This window comes from Panthera tigris, chromosome D4 (genome assembly GCF_018350195.1).
Source record: "Panthera tigris isolate Pti1 chromosome D4, P.tigris_Pti1_mat1.1, whole genome shotgun sequence".
Taxonomy (NCBI): domain Eukaryota; kingdom Metazoa; phylum Chordata; class Mammalia; order Carnivora; family Felidae; genus Panthera; species Panthera tigris.
Genome location: NC_056672.1, coordinates 43,934,858 through 43,951,739, shown reverse-complemented (window position 1 = coordinate 43,951,739; position 16,882 = coordinate 43,934,858). Strand labels below are relative to the sequence as shown.

General features: G+C 39.9%; 1 protein-coding gene across 8 annotated transcripts in view; it reads left to right on the top strand.

Moving 5' to 3' along the window:
* Positions 1 to 16,882, top strand: part of SLC24A2 (solute carrier family 24 member 2) — a 242,301-nt gene that overhangs the window by 133,883 nt on the left and 91,536 nt on the right. For all 8 annotated transcript variants that reach the window (XM_042964393.1, XM_042964396.1, XM_042964390.1 and 5 more), the window contains exon 3: positions 15,649 to 15,687. In XM_042964393.1, the coding sequence (XP_042820327.1) occupies positions 15,649 to 15,687 (39 nt within the window). The remainder of the gene's footprint in view (positions 1 to 15,648; positions 15,688 to 16,882) is intronic.

Here is a 16,882-nt window from a genome sequence, read left to right as displayed (position 1 = left end):
TGAGATAGCTGTCATCTACATATTATGGTATAGAAATTAAGGCGTACAGCCCTTTAGTAACCGGCTGGAGGCCTCACAACTAGTAATTGGCAAAGCCAGGGCTGTTTAAAGCACTTTCATTATTCTATAGTGTCTTTCCATTGCTTTATCCTCTTGAACCATACCCTGTGTTATCCTTAAAAATAAAGACTGCCAGTTATTTTGCCAACAAAAGATGGGTTTATTCAAGAATGAGAGAATTGTATTCTGGGACAAACAACCTGCAGCAAAATAGTAGGCAAATCTGAGGAACAAAGGAGAGGTACACTTTTTTGAGGAGAAAAGGGGTGATTTGGGAAGGCTTGTTATAAACTAAAAATCCACTGGAATAAACTGGGAGTTCAAAGTATGGTGGCTTTTCATCGGCTGAGCTATTGGTGGGTGGCAGGGAGCGGGGAGCAAGGGTGGCAGGGGGAGGTAAGGAATGCGTCTCTTCCTCCAGCTGGAAGAGTAGAGTAGTATCCACGTGCAAGGTCAAGTCCATGTAACATCAAGTTCATGTGTTCCTGTTGGGTCTGCAATTGACTATGAGAGCTCCCCCTGCCTATCTCCTGACTCCATTTTAGTGAGGTTTCCCATTACTTATTTTCTTAATTATTTTTGTGCTTAATACTTAATGTCAGAATGCAAATATCAAAATCTAACTCACTGGGAAATAATTATCCCATTATAAAAAAAATAGAGATTCCTTGAGGTATCTCAGGATGTTTATTTTTTTTATATTTATTTGTTTTTGAGAGGGAGAGAGAGAGTGAGCAGGGGGCGGGGGGGGGGGGCGCGTGGTAGCTGGTGCACAGAGAGAGAGGGAGACACAGCATCCAAAGCAAGCTCCAGGCTCTGAGCTGTCAGCACAGAGCCTGACATGGGGCTGTAACTCACAGACCACAAGATCATGACCTGAGCCAAAGTCAGACATTTAACCAACTGAGCCACCCAGCCACCCCGTATCCCAGGAAGTTTAAATGCTGATTTGTGGATGTCCAGTGTGGGTAAACAGAACATATTAGAATCATCTGCCTAATGGATACCCATTGGCAGTAAAGATCAATTCAATTTGCTAAAACTCGGTTTTCTATAAAACTTCTCAAGAATGTGTTTATTGGATAAACCAAGGGTTCATTTGACAAAGAAAGTAACCTTTTCTCATTCAACTAAGTGTTCTCTGGTGGCCTCAAAGTTGGTGCCCTCCCAGGTGTTAACATGTGTCCTGATCCCACCTGGTCCATAGCCTCAAGCCTACAGAGAAGGAGAACACTGGCTCCTGGGCCAGTTTTGGGTGTGAGCCCCAACTTTATCAAGTACTGTATCTGTAGCCTTGGGCTCTTCACTCGGCCTCTCCAGGCTACTTTCTCAGCAGTAAAATGAGATTGGTAATGCTTATGGACCTCTAATATTAAATGAGATAATGCATTTAAATCAAGTGGTTCAGATGCTAAGTGCTATTGATTTGTCTCTCACCATGCATTTTTCAACAGAAGCTAGCTCAAAATAAAGCGCAGTAAGCAAATGACCCCACATGTGAGCCGATGTCACTTGTTTGTTGTTCTTTTTCATTGTGCATTCCATACCTATCCTCCCTCACCCGAGTGAATATTTACAAAACAACAAAATGTGCATTCAACAGACAGGGGTCTCACCCCAGCTGGCTGAGTAACTAGCTGTCCTTACCCCCATCCAATTGCTACACTTCTCTGAGCTTCACTTGTTTCCAGCTATGAAACAGAGATGCTAAGGAGGTCCTGCTACTTCTGCTAATGCTGTGAGACAGCCATGTAAGAATACTAAGCACAGCACCTGGTGCTTCTTCATACCCTTGTTTTGTTCCCTTTGGCATTTGCAAGAAAGTTCACCCGTTTTTAAAACGTCCAGGTATCTGGAGACGCTTTTCCTTTTTCTCACTTGTTTATTTTGGGTTTTTCTGCTTCCCCTTCTGCGTTTCTTCAAGGTGAGCTCAGTCACAGTCGGACACCTCCCTAAAGGCCACCAAAGCCTGGAGAGGGGCTACGTTGGGAACAGACACAGTCCGGGCAAGGTAGGGGCCTGATCTCCAGAGTGGGCCTCTGGCACTCTGCCTGGACTCTGCCCACCGAATAGAGTTAGGCCATCTGCAGTGACATTCAGATCATTTTCCTGAAGACTTTGAACTAATTGGGAACTTGTCAGTGTGTGTAATATGCTCCGTGCTGCCGTCTGCTCTAGCTCTGTGCCAGAACCCAGTTCAGTGGCACCAGGCTGTCGATTGGATAGAATAGATGAGTCTTTTTGAAATTCCTCCTTTCTGTCAGTTAGCAGTTGATAATTTATGCCCTTGGTAATAATATCTCCCAGCTTCCAAAGGGTAAGCATTTTGAAAGCATTAAATCAATGGTTCTTAACCTTTTTTTAGGGTTGCACTTTTGAGAATCTGATGGCCACAGTGGATGCTCTTCTCCCTACCCCTGAAAATGGATACATACACAAAAGTTTACCATTTCAGGCATTTCACAAACTCCCCTCCTCAATCTAGACTGTGGACCCCACATTCCCGCATTAACTAGTTTGTATTTATGGAGGTCTGTATGGCTAGTATTGTTCAGCAGTAAGCTAACGCAGGCAGGAAAGGAGCACTGTGTCTGGAGCAACTTTTTTGTTTAATGAACCAAATGATTGTTGACCTGAGTAGGGAAGGGAAGGAAATCTTAGCAAATAAAATGGATGTTTTTTAAGTAGGTTTTTCTTTCAATTCCGGTATAGCTAACATACAGTGCTGTATTAGTCTCAGGTGTCCAATGTAGTGATTTGGCACTTCTGTACATCACTCAGTGCCCATCACGACAAGTGCCCTCCTTAATCCCCGTCACCTATTTCACCCCTGCCTCCACCCGCCTCTCCTCTGGTAGCCATCAGTTTGTTCTCTATAGTTAAGAGTCTGTTTCTTGGTTTGTTTCTCTCTCTCTCTCTCTCTCTCTCTCTCTCTCTCTTTTTCCTTTGCTCACTTGTTTTGTTTCTTAAATTCCACATATGAGTGAAATCATATGGTGTTTGTCTTTTGCTGATTGACATAACGTAAATATTTTGTTTCACATATACTTAATGACTAACTTTGGGGACAAAAGTATAAATACAAACCTATTTGATCATGTTCTCGAAAAACCCATTACACGGTGTTAACCTGTTAAAGCAATGTCACCTATGACATACATACAAATGCACGAGCACATGGTATTATTATGTAGAAGAATGCCCGTATCGTCAGAAGATAGCATGTGAGATGTGTAAGGGTGAAGAATGCATGACGTCTTCACATTACTTTAAAATGACTCAGAAAATTAGAGATATAGATAAAGGAAATAAAGAAACTGTTAAAAATTATTGAATCTAAGTGTTGGGACTATGGCTATTCACTGTATTATTCTTCAAACTCTTGTTTGAACTTTTTATTATTAAAACTTGGAGAATAGGCACATTATTTTGAGAAAAATGTTACCATAAGCACAGTCTTTTACTTTCAGACTGGATTTTCTTCATTCAGTTGAGCATCATTTTCCCTTAGGTCCAGTATATTTTTCACTGTGATTTAGAATCCTGCCCAAAGATGTCCAATGACAGTACTATAATTTAGTAAATGATAAACTTTCAGCAATGACATATTATACATTATACATTATATTATTATTATTAGCATTTAAGATGCTATCTGGGCAATACGCTCAGGTAGTAGGACCTGATACAAACTGAAGTACACAGAACAATTTTGAGAAGTTCCCAATGGTTAACACCAAGGCTTCAGAGCCAGCAGTAGTTACAAAGAAAGCTTCTTCAACAGGATACTCCCCATGTCACTGTCCCCTAATTCTGCAACAGATTTTTAATTCCAGTACTGAAAATAGTGCTGAATATTTGGCCAAGAAGATGGTGCTAACCATAATATCTATAGCTCCTGGCCCTATTTGACTGTAATGCAGTTCAGATTCCCAGAACGTATCTTTTCCATTTCTGTTACTGCAAGGCTGCATCTGTTTCCAAAAGTACACAATTTCCGTGATGCTATTGACAGATAACAGATAAGATATGCCCTAGGAGACCACAGTCACTATCTGGAACCAGAAATTTTATTTTAAGGCCTGAACCTTCCAACATCATCAGTCCATTATAATTTCATCAGCAAAAATAGAGCACTATCTTCACTTAATGTCAGACCTGTTTCATCTTTCTGTTTATACTTTGTTTTTATATGATTAGAAGGATGCATGACACTAGAAAAATACAGTTTACTTTTAAAATCATGTACTTCTTATTCAAAGAAAAGCTAATAATTAGAGCTCTAGATTTCCTTAAATAGTTTAATGAAGATTAGATGGCTTCCATTTTCTGAATAAATTCCCTTCTATCCTTCATGGAAGGTGAATTCAGAGGATGTTTTATCCTTACTTAGGGAAAGCAAAGCGAGTGATGCCTTGAATCCAGCAAGTAAATACATGAAAAGTGTTCAACATCATAAGCCATTAGGGAAATGCCCATTAAAATCACAATGAGATACCAATGTACCTATTAGAATGGCTGAAATAAATGATGATAATACCAAGGGCTGGCAAGAATGCAAAAGAGCTTAAGCACTCATACATATATTGTGGGACTATAAAATGGTATAGCCACTCTGGAAAATAGTTCTTTCTAAAACTAAAAATGGTCTTGCGACCCAGCAGTTGTATTCTTGGGCATATATCCCAGAGAAATTAAACTTATTTTTATGCAGAAATCTGTACATCAATGTTCCTAGCAGCTTTATTCACAATAGCCCCACACCGGAAACCATCCAAAGGTCCTTCAGTGGGTGGATGTGGTACATCCATACCACAGAATACCACTCAACAGTGAAAAAGGACTAAACTATCGATACATGCAACAGCTTGGATGAGCCTCAAGGAAGTTGTACTCAGTGGAAAAAGCCAGTCTCAAAAGGATAACATACTGCATGACTCCACTTATGTAACAGTCATAAAATAACTTAGATGAATACCAGATCTTGGTTATGGGGGTTAGGGATGAGGAGAGGGGATGGGTATAGATATAAAGAGGTAGCATATGGGAAGCTTGTGGTAATGATACAGTTAAATATCTTAAATGCAATGGTGGTCACATGAAGCTATACATGTGATTAAATTGCCTAGGGTGACACGCACACCGTACACAGTCACAAGTAAGTGGACATATAACTGGTGAAATCTGAATGAACTCTATAGATTCTACCAATGTCAGCTTCTTGGATGTGAGATTGTACTGTAGTTAATGTGAAATGTTATCTCGGGGGGGAGCCCAGCTAAAGGGTGCATAGGCCCTCCCTGCACATTTTTTTTTTGCAACTACCTGTTAATCTGTGATTATTTCAAATTGAAAAGGTTTTTTTAAGTGCTTCCTATTACTTCCTACCACTTAGGATTGTGATGATGATGAGCATTTAGCACAGTATCTCAAGTGTGGTTAGTGCTCAGCAAAAGTCAGCAGGGATTTTATGTATTAACTCTGCTGTTGCTACTTGATTGGAAGACTAGTTCTGAGAAGAGAGATTTAAACTAGAATATAAGTTCCATGAGAGCAAGGATTTGGGCTGTGCTGTTCACTGTTGTATCGCCATACCTAGACTAGTTTAGCACATATAAATAAGGTGCTCATGAAGCATGTGTCGAAGAGGGAACGAAAGAGTGATTTTGAAGATGAAGGAAGCTATGTGGCAAATGGAGCAAGAGGGAATAACTTGGTCATATCCAGGGGTTGGGACACAAATAAAATAGCTAAAATAGTGATTTGCCAGGACTGCCTTCTGGGTAGGAAAGATAAGTGAGCTGAGAAGATGTTGAGGATAACCTTGAACCTCAGTGTGATTCTCACTTCCCTAGATTGCATCGGTCTTAGGGGGATGATTGAGAATTTAAGCACCTTCACGTCAAACCCGTTGTTGGGACTCCTAGTCCTTACCATGCACTCTACTTTTCCAGGGTGCTCAGGTGTATCATGGTCGGTGCCCAATAGAACTGTTCTTTAATGCCATTTTGTCCACTTATTACACGATGGCCTTGTTCCAATCAATACTTGCACTTCCGGCTAAAAGAGATCACTACCACCTTGTCCTCTGCCACTGGTATTACAGGTCCATCTGTGTTAGGCTACCAGAAGGAAGACTGGCTCTCTCAGGTTAAAGGACCCATGCAGTAGTGTCTAGGCACATGGTCCCAGGGACTAAGCCAAAGAATTGTTCATTGATGGCCCTCTGTACTAGTCAAAATTGTTTCTGCTGACCATGGCCTAAGCCTCAACACTGGATCCAAGCTCCTCTACTCTTTTCTGCCTCGGAGTGACTTTCCCACCTTTTTGAGCATCCACCTCCCTTGCAAAGCTCTAGACCCTCCTCTCTGTAACTGCCAATCAAGACATCAATGTCCAATGTTGTTAAGACGCCTGTGTTCAAGAAGGTTACAATCTCAACCAAGCAGACAAAATGGCAAACACTGGCAATGCAGAATAACTGTGAAATGCCATTTCTAAAACAGGAGTTCAAAGAGCGGAGGTTTTATATTGTTACATTTCCACAAGAATGAGGAAATACAGGTCTGGTCAGAGCATACGTCTCAGATACATGGGAGGGGAGGAGTCAGGAGACAGTGAGTCATTAGCCGTATCAAGTAAGAGAAAAGTGACATAGTTCAGTGTTGGGCTGAAAAGAAGCCATTTGCCTCCAACTTTCTTATATTTGAGCATATACGCTAATTTAAAAATATATCTAATCTCACCTATTTATTATTAAACATGCACTTACTGAGAATCTAGCACCACTATGCTAGGTACTGTAGAATAATATAAAATGGAAATAAAAAGTGGTCTCTGCCATCTGAAGGGTGTTCAGTAACAGGAAAGAGAGAAATGAGACAAATAATATAAAAGAATGAACTAGGGAGAAGATAGGGAGATAGACAGAGGGTGAATGGAATATAGATATAGCCAAGCAGTGTTCCAAGGGACCGCCATTGCTGTCCCACCTCCATGACATGAACGATCTGAGCTCCATCCTGGGCTCTCTTGGGAACAGGAGAGCAGGTCAAGAAATGGGACCAATTCTCAATATCAGTACATTTTCGACAGAGAATATTATATACTTCATATTTGTGCCCTTTGTTGTTTTCCCACAGCTTAATTACATTTTCATTTGTATTAGTAACTATTTAAGTTGGATTTACATGATACACATTTGCTTCCTGGGAATTCCAAAACCAAGTTCAGCAAATCTGGCATCTCTCGTTTTCTGCACATATGGAAATTATATCAAGTCCTGTAGGAACCAGGTGCTAGCATGGTGCCAGTGAAATTTCCAGGATCACAAGTTAAAATGCGGTCGAGAATCAGTAAGTTGTATTAATGAGGTTACACAATGCCTAGGAGATCATAAAAGAGAAAAGTTACATATACCCAAATCACAGAGTTACATTCAAATTATAGTCTTCTGTTCTCCTTAGAGTTCAGAGTTTCTTTTTTTTTATCTTAAAAATGTGAAAGTTTTTTTTAAGAAACTTTGTTGCCAATAATATTGCCAAAAATTAATCAGACTTCCAATTTTATTGCTTTCAAGATGCACTTTAAATATCTAGTGCCCTTTCCATCTGTTGGGTTTATAATTTTATAGACAGAATCGTGTTCTTTATATTCTTCATAGTTTTTGCTAGCTTCTCTTCAAACCAGAATGCAGGTTAAATGCATGATTAATAAATTAATCGTAAAGTTGATTGTAAAAGTTATGGCCAGACCACTGTTAATTCACTTAGGTACATCCTTACATATACCTCTTAATTTTAAGTGATCTAACTGCTGTCCTTTCTGTCTAATTTCATAACAATGTATTCTGGGATGTTAGCTCCATGAGGACAGAGATTTTTTTTGTCACCTCGGTGTCCCTAGAACCTGGAAGAATGCCTGGCATATAGTAAGTGTCCAATAAATATTATCAAATAAGTACTGTTAAATGACAGAATTTTTTGATTCAAAACTTGCTATTCAGAGTCTCTCACTGATGCTTCAGGCACTGGAATCATGATTAATTTTTTTTTTCATTGCTCTTTCCTTGAAACAAATAGCACTGGTCCTTCAAGTGACAGCAATAAATTGAACACTGGGGACACCGTGCTTCCAAATAAACTAAATATAGACTAGTATCATACATCCACAGTGATAAATGGGACCACAAGAGGGCCCCACTTTTCCCACCTACTGCTGAGCTATAAAGTCCTTGATACAAGTCAACCTGATATATGGATAAACTAATTTGCAGAGTTACTGAAACCTGTGCTATTGTGAAGGTCATAAAAAGTGCCTCCATGACCTTCAAGAGACAAAACCAATGTTGAAAATTCATGACAATTAATAGGTGAGTCTAAATAATAATGCTGGGAGAGACAAAGATAAGAAAATAACCTCTATTCTTTCTGCATTCCCAGGCATCAACTTTTTGTACCAAACAAGCACAAATAAAATCTGTCATTTTGTGTTCAAATCAATCACTTGGCAATACTATTTTCTTGCCTCCGTTGGAAGTCAGAGCTCATAAATAGCTTTTAATTTACATAAACTTTTTATTGTATTTGGAGTCTAGTGCCTCCAGTCTCCTTCCCGCAGGCCACTGCAGGGAAAATTCCACTTTCTTGTTTCTCCAGCACTTAGGCTCTGGAGCCCAGCTGTCTGAATTCACATCCCAACTCTGCCACTTACTAGGTCTGTGGCCTTGGACAAATTATCCAACTTCCATCAGCCTCAGGGTCCTTACTTACTAAAGGTTGCAGAATGGCTATAATACTTATTTGGGGGGTTCAATGAGATATTTATACATAAAGCACTTGGCACATATTGAACTTTCAATAAATGTTATCCATTATGACTGCAATCTGTTTGATTTGTGGCAGACCAGTCTGTGATTTGTTGGACTTCTCCTTAAAATTCACATCATCTTAGACACTCCTTCCTTCAAAGAAGTAAGGCAATCCAGACTTAATATGGGGGCGCATTGGGGGTTGTTTACTAGTCAAAGGAAATGTGTGACTAAAGCAGAATACCACTAACAGATTGTGTTCGACTGGCATATCGAAATGATTCGTTAGCAGTTGTGAGAATTGCTCAAGCGATACAGCAAAGTATATCAACAACATCTGGATTTGGGGTCGGGGGGAATGAGAGATGTCAGTGGCACTGGGTTGTTAATTCCCAAATTAAGTGAATTAACACAGGTGCTTAGTAACCTGAGTGCAGAAATAGGCGGAGGAACTTCCCACTGAGCTCTCTCCATTTATAAAGTGAGGATTACTGTCTTCTTTGTACCAACTTTATAAGTAAGATTATTTTCTTAAAAAGAGAGATAAGAAACCAGTCTATGTTTATATAATGTTTGACAGTAGGATATAAATGAAATAGACGATGGATGGATAGATAGATGATAGACATTCACATTACATATATGATACCTGCTCAGAATTTTTTGGTAATGGTATATATGATCAGTAAAGTTTGGAAACGCTGATAATATGCAATTGTGTAGATTTCAACTGATCAGTTATAATGCAATTCTGCATCATGAAGATCCCCTGTCCCCGGGCCTTACTGGAAATTCCTTAATTGTACTTTCTAACAATTTTAGAGTAGATCACAACAAATGCCCCATCTCACCTGTTATGAGCAACTGCCCTCTCATGGGATAAGGTTTTTTCAAGCTTTGACTGGGACCTTGTTTCATTCTTTATCCAAACCATGACTTTCAACAGATGTGAGAGGTGCTCATACTGGACATGTTCACAGATCATTCCTGCACTGCCTGGCTTCCTGGATTTGTGAACTTGTAGTCCAGAATGTTACCTAATGAGAAAGGGCTCCAGCAGAAATTGAATTTATGGTTCTGATCCAGATATTTTCCTTTTCCTTCTCACAAGCAACTTCAAATGTTGAACAGAAACTTGCCGAGTTCCCGGGGTGTGGAGGGGTCTTTTAGTTCAGGCTTGGGTTCTGCCTTCTCTGAATTTTCCAGCCTCCAGAGCTTCCTGATCAAAACCAGGCCCACTATACCACTAAGGTATATGGGATATGAAATGCCGGCATAGCCTTGCCAATCCTATATCCTTCAGACTACGCCAATTCGTGGGACAGGGACATGGTCTGGAGCCAACTCAAGGAAGTATAATCTGTCGTGTCACCTCCTCCTCACTCAGCTGCCAACCCAGAATATGCCCAGCCAACCACCCTGCAGTGTCCTACACAAATCACCTCCCTCCATCCTGAAAAGTGGAATTTTACCCTTCCCAGAAGCCACTTGGTTCTCTAATCCAGTTCACAACCTTGGGCATGCTTTTGTCTTCTAATTTGCCATTATTCTCCCTTCTGACTCCTAATATGTATTGTAATGATGATGGAGCTAATCCATAGTGCTTACTATGTACCAAGCACTGGTCTAATCACTTTACATGTATTAATCCATTTAACCCTTACAACATTCCGAAATAGTTACTCCTTGTATTCCTACTTTACAGAGGAGGAAACTAAAGCATAGAGAGATTAAGTAACTTGTCCAAGGGCACACTGCTAATAAATGACAAAAATAGGAAAATGAATCTGGGAAGTGTGGTCCTGAATTCCATATTCTTAACAACTATAAGATGCTACTACTCATCTTGCATTTTTTTCTTCTCTTATGACGACTATTTAAAAGGCAAAATGCTGTTCCTTAACTGTCACTAAACAATTTCATTTTCACTCTCTCCATTTTGGGCCGTACCTATTCTTCTGAAATTTTTTCCTACTGTCCCAAATATTTCATGATCATGGGAATTAAACAAACCATCAAAAGGCTTTGCTCCAAGATGTGAGCTTCTGTTGCCACACTTTTTACTTAATTTCCACCCTTTCTCTCCATCCCAATGTGTTTCTTTAAACCAGAGTTGTGAAGCGGGTTATTTCTGTGTCCTGGGCTGCCACCTCCAATATTTCACTAACCTTTGAGATTCTTACTTCCCTAATGGGCAGAGATAGTAGAATAATTACCCAGCAACCAATGGTAGAAGTTATTTGAACTTAAATCTCTTAGTATTCCTTTTTTTAGGGATTTATTTGATCCCTCCCTCCTTAATGTTTTAGGTAGTGTGCTAAGACTGAAAAGGGAAGGGGACAGTGATGATTGTGCATCTGATTAAGTGGTAAGATTTCTTTCCTTTTAGATTTTCAGTTTCGAGACTTCTGAAGGGTACCTTCCAGTCTTCCCATAGACTTTGAGGTTCATCTCTTTCCAGAAGAGAGGTTTTGAGGGGCACCTGGTTGGCTCATTCGGTTTAGCGTCCAAATTCGGCTCAGGTCATGATCTTGTGATTCGTGGGTTCAAGCCCCACATCAGGCTCTGTGCTGACAGCTCAGAGCCTGGAGCTTACTCTGGATTCTGTATCTCCCTCTCTCTCTGCCCTCCCGTGCTCACACTCTGTCTCTCTGTCTCTCTCAAAAATAAATAAGCATTAATTTTTTTTTTAAAAAAAGAAAGTTATTGTTACAGCTGAATATGTTGAAAGAAAAAGGAGACAGTATTTCACACTTCCTTGTTAATTTCTTAATGAAAATCCATCTTTCCCCTCCACCCAACCTTTCTAAATTCCAAGACATCAAACTAATGTCAATTAAATATTGGATCAGTATTTCTAATCACAGGCATCTATGTTTTAGGTGACGTTTATGACAAAATAATGGTACTTTAAAATTTTTTTTATGGACTTTACAGTGCTTCTTGGTCCTTGGCACAATAAATTCTGGTGCATTTCTCAGGATCTAGTGAGAGATTATAGTGGCAGAAGTTTATGGATGTTACTTGACTGTTGTGAATAATTGCTTATCTTTCTATATCTGATGGCATGCCACTGTCCAGAGAAGTCACCCCTTATTTTACACAGTTGTCTTTTGGCATGTGAAATCTTCCCAGCGACCCATTTGATCATGCGAGTGACGCATAGGCTGTGTGGCTATGACGCAGCTAAACTGTCATATTTGCCTGATGTTGATGTGTCTGCGGTGGAGGTGGGGGCCTGTATCTGGGGGGAAGCTCTGTATAAAGTCAAATCAAACACATTGTAGTCAAGGAAATCATGTCTCAACCAGTGGTTTCCGGGGGATCAAAGGAAGAAAGACAACTTAAGGATTTATGAATGAGTTATAGTGCTAAAAATACATCCTGAGTGGGCTAATGGTTTTATAATGGGGGGGGTCCCTTTCAAAGCACCTATCAAATAGCAAAATTCCAATATAGAATTGGGGTTTCTGCCAGAGAGAATAACAGATATTAATGGCATCATTCCAGTTGTTCAATTACTCAATTACTTGCAGTGATTAAGGAGGAGGCCAGCTTACATTAAATAAAGGGTTGAATTATGAATACTTTCTTTTAAGTAAAAGATGTATCCCTTATATCCTGGCCTGGTGGATGTCCTGCTTTCATGAATGAAGAAGCAGGTCTGTGTTGGTGCACCACAGCTCCAACCTGTGACCCTGGGAGATGCAGTTTATGAATTCTTTTAAATATTCCTCAAGAATTTCCGTGTATGTTCCCAATAGACTTAACAAATTTTTCCCGTGGCCAGCACAGCCTTTCAGCTGACCACCAGGGATTGGGCTTTCAAATTGCTACAGGCCAAATGTGCGATATGTTGGTGTGTTTAAAGTCAAGGGCATGCAAAAGCAAAAATGCATAAGAAGAAGGCCAAGATTAATCCCCGAAGTCCCATGAGTCTTCATTTGAAGAAGCTGTCTTCTGTCATATACGATGGGTTAAAATAAAGTGGTCGGGGGTTCAGTGGCCCTGAAAATAAATTCACAACACCGCAGTCAACCTCAAGCCCAGATAGTGAGCTAAATAATTCAGTGGTTAGAAACACTGCAGGCCTATAAGCATCGGCTATACACGTTTGGATCATTCCTTTGTTGTCTTCACCAGTTACTTCCGGTGTAATTAAAACCCATTTAAAAATGAACTCCTAACATAATCAGCACCACTGCTTCACCATGCAGTGAAAGTGAGGCCAAGTCAGGTGAGCATGAGGGTTTACCAGTTGATGTAGGTGAGCCCCTAAAAATGAGCAGTTATCATCACATGACTCATTTTCCATCTCTTTTGCAACAGGGCTACATAAAAGGAAAGTGGAGGGGTGTCTTAATGGCTTCGGTTGCCATTTATATATATTCCTAAATATACATGCGGTAACCTGATGTATATTCATGTCCTCAAGTTACACTTCAAAGAAAACTAATGATGTCAACTTCGGCTGACATTCAACAGTGGGAGACTTTGTAAAGGATTTCAGACCTTTCTCTGCAACCAGTTTTTTCTTTGTAGAATCTATGTACTTAGGCATTTTCTTTCCATTTATTGTGTCTTGTGACCCGTCTTGCTTGTGAGAGAAAAAGGAAGTCAGTGGGGCAGATATATTTTCTCCCTTTCAGACCAAAAGACAGGCTTGATCTTTTTTCCTTCCTCAAATATTTTCTTTAAATATATATTTTTTTAAGGCACACCCTTAGCTGGTTATGGTTTTGCTCTTATAAAGACCACCCTGTTCTCTGCTGCATTTCATCCTGTCCCTTCATGTTCTGAAGTGTCACTGTGGTATCCATTCCAGCTCCTAATTATTTGTCTGCCATTTAGCCACAAGGTGTAAATTTGCTAACTGAAAAGGCGTGCTCTGACAGTTCATCTCAGTGTATGTCCAAAGGCTGAGCTTGCTGCACTGGATAACTTCCCTGGGGGAATGTTCTGTGGAATGTGGGGCCATTTGTTGAGCTGTCTGATGTAGAAGAAGAGAAAATGAAAGGACCTACCAGAGAGAAGCGGGATCATACAGTGCCTTCAGAGCAAAAAGGGAAATCAAAGACAAATTCCAGGTCCACATCAATCTCCAAGCATGTTCCTGGGGACTAGGGAATCAGCAATAGTTTCTTACTCGTATTTTTAGAGAAGTCTCTGAGAGAGAGCCCCAAATCAGGGGGTTATGGCAAATTTAGAATGCCCAAGGGCTGTGCCCAAAAATTATCACCAGTGGAAAACAGTTCTGTCTGGGCCTGAGGCATACAAGCTCTTCAAGGGCCTACAAAAATGTTTGGAACCAGAAGAAAAACATATATGTTGGTATTGACTCTAAAATCTAAAAAAAGTTTTCTATAAGAATATTAAATGTTTAATTGAATGTCTGCACATATTTAATATCAACTTCATTAAGTGCGAAATTTAGTCTTCTTAAAATTACATTATATGTGAAAACAAATTATGGATTCAGTTTCTCATGTTCCAAGATTTCAAACGTGCCAATCATAATTAAATGAATTACACATAGCCAATAACTTGAAATATGAAATTATAAGAATCCTTTCCAGTTTTTTACATGGAAATGTATATTTTAGGTGGGAAATGGGAGCATCTGAACATCCTTACATACAGACATCTGTGGTAGGACTAAAAAGGAGAGCCTAGGGTTTGTGAAGTTTCCAGAACAGCTCTGCATTGTGTAGTCTTCTCTGCATGTGATTGATTATTCATGAAGACATAAATTACCAAAGACACTGATGGGGAGGACCAGAAACTAGACCAGGAGTAGAGCTCTGGGTTGTTCCTGCTGTATGCACCCATAGTTGAGGTATAGGGGCAAAGGAGGTGGTCCAAGCATGAAGGTCACAGAGCACCTGTATATCCTTAGAAAGATCACAGGATAGTGCCCTGGTTCTGCTGAAGGAGTGTGCATATTAAATTGACAAAGCAAAGCCATCCAGTTGGGTCATGTTAGAACTCTAATGTCCCTTTGTTGGAGTTGCATTCTCTCCTAACAGATGACTAGGCCCTCAGGTGCCCTTGTGTTTCAGTCGACTTTTCTTGACTTGACAAATATTTCCATTTTTAGAATGACAAACTTGAAGTGAGGGAGGCAGAGAAAGTGTAGTATCTGAATTCTGCGTGCGACGATCTTAGTCTTTAATCCGGTGGCCTAACTTCTTCAGGCTTTATTTTATTTACCCTATATGGGGTGGTTGAATGTGGATGCCCTCCAAAGTACTTGGAAAAACATTCTTCCTTGTGATCCCAACCCCCAACAATAACCACTGGCAAAGGTTTGGTATGATTCTTACAGAAATTTTTTTCGTTACATATGCTAAAGTATTGTTAATTTATTTTCCTTCATAACATGAGATGAAAAATAAGATTTTAATTGTTTTCACTTGAACAGTATATCTTAGATATTTTTGCATGTCCATACAAGTGTACTTACCTCATTTATTTTAATGACCACGTGGTAATTCCACTGCATGGATGGGCCATAATTGATTGAACTGCCCTCAGTTGCTGGGCACTTGGGTTGGCCATTCAACTTTGAGTGTTCAGGAGAATGTGCCATGTGCCTAAATAAACCATTATATATTGGCTAGTAATCTATACCTGTTGGCCCCCTGTGTTGGTTCATTCCTTCCCAGAAGCAGAAAGAACCAATCTTTCCTTATACTGATGCTTGTCATTAAATGTAAAACCTCTGTGTGATTCATCATTTATTTATTTGTCTTTTGTTTTTGCCTTTTTCTCTTACGCAGTCGTCCACAGCCAGGGACAAGGATGAGCCGGCTCTACCGGTAGGAAGCAGTGGCTGTGTCTGTACCTGTTTGTGTGCCTGTGGAGAGTGTGGGGCAGGGGAGGGAGGAGGAGGGCTCATGTGCTCAACAAACCATTCTCCCCCTTGGGATACTTAAACGGCTTAATCTGCTGGTATATGTGTATACTCAGTCCTATAATTCGTGTCAGCTGTATTCTGATATTCACTGATGTTCAAATTATTTCTGGGACTAGATTTCAAAGCGTTAGAGTTCTCTCTTTCATTTGGCGTAAACTTTTGTAGGAGTTGAAAGAGTGAAATATTTCCAAATTGCATCCCAGGGGATGTTGAGCTGATATTTGGGGACAGTGTGGGATCTAATGCTTGATATCTATTTTCTTTGTGTATCTGCATGCACCTAATTTTTGGCTAGAAATTTCTTTTGGTTCCATCAAAAGAAATGCTGCATGAGACCTATGTATTTAATATATACATAATACCCCAAAGAATGCTTTACGTTCTTCTGTAGATAGAATCCTTCGCTAATGATCTCCACAGCAAAGTTCTTCTAGTTTCCTAGAGCAAGCGTAGTAACGGTGGTTATGACAAATTATTAGCAACAAACACATTTACCAGTTCCTATCCAATTAACACATCACATTCTGTAATGTGCAACATGGCAAGGAAATGACCTTCAGAGTTTTGTGTCCAGCTGTCAGTGATTACATTTCAACTCTATTCGAGCCTCTTAACCTTGCCCCCCAAATTCTCTGAACCTTAATCATCTGAATCAAATAACACAATGCATTAAGAAACGTTACAGATTTTTAAGACTGAAAAGGCTAGTAATAAAGATACATATGACCCCATCCTTTCTCCTGTAGGGCTCAGAGCAAAGACTTATGAGATTCGTTGAGAGCCCATAGGATATACCAGATCTGGTACTGGGCTAGAGATATAGACCCAATCTCTTCCTTTGAGGAGCTCGTGATCTGGTTCACAATTGAGACATCAGTAATCCCCTCTGATTCTTCTTCAGTCAAGAGTTCAGAATACGATTTCCGTAGAATATCAATGACAATAAAATCACACTAAGAAATTCAGATTTCTCCATGTATCTTACCCTGGCACTTTACCCATACTTCAAGTTACTGTGGGTTCCATGTTTGTCTCCCAGTGTGTGGACCATGATTGTTAGTAAGTATTCTACAAAATAAGAGACCTATGGGTGCTGT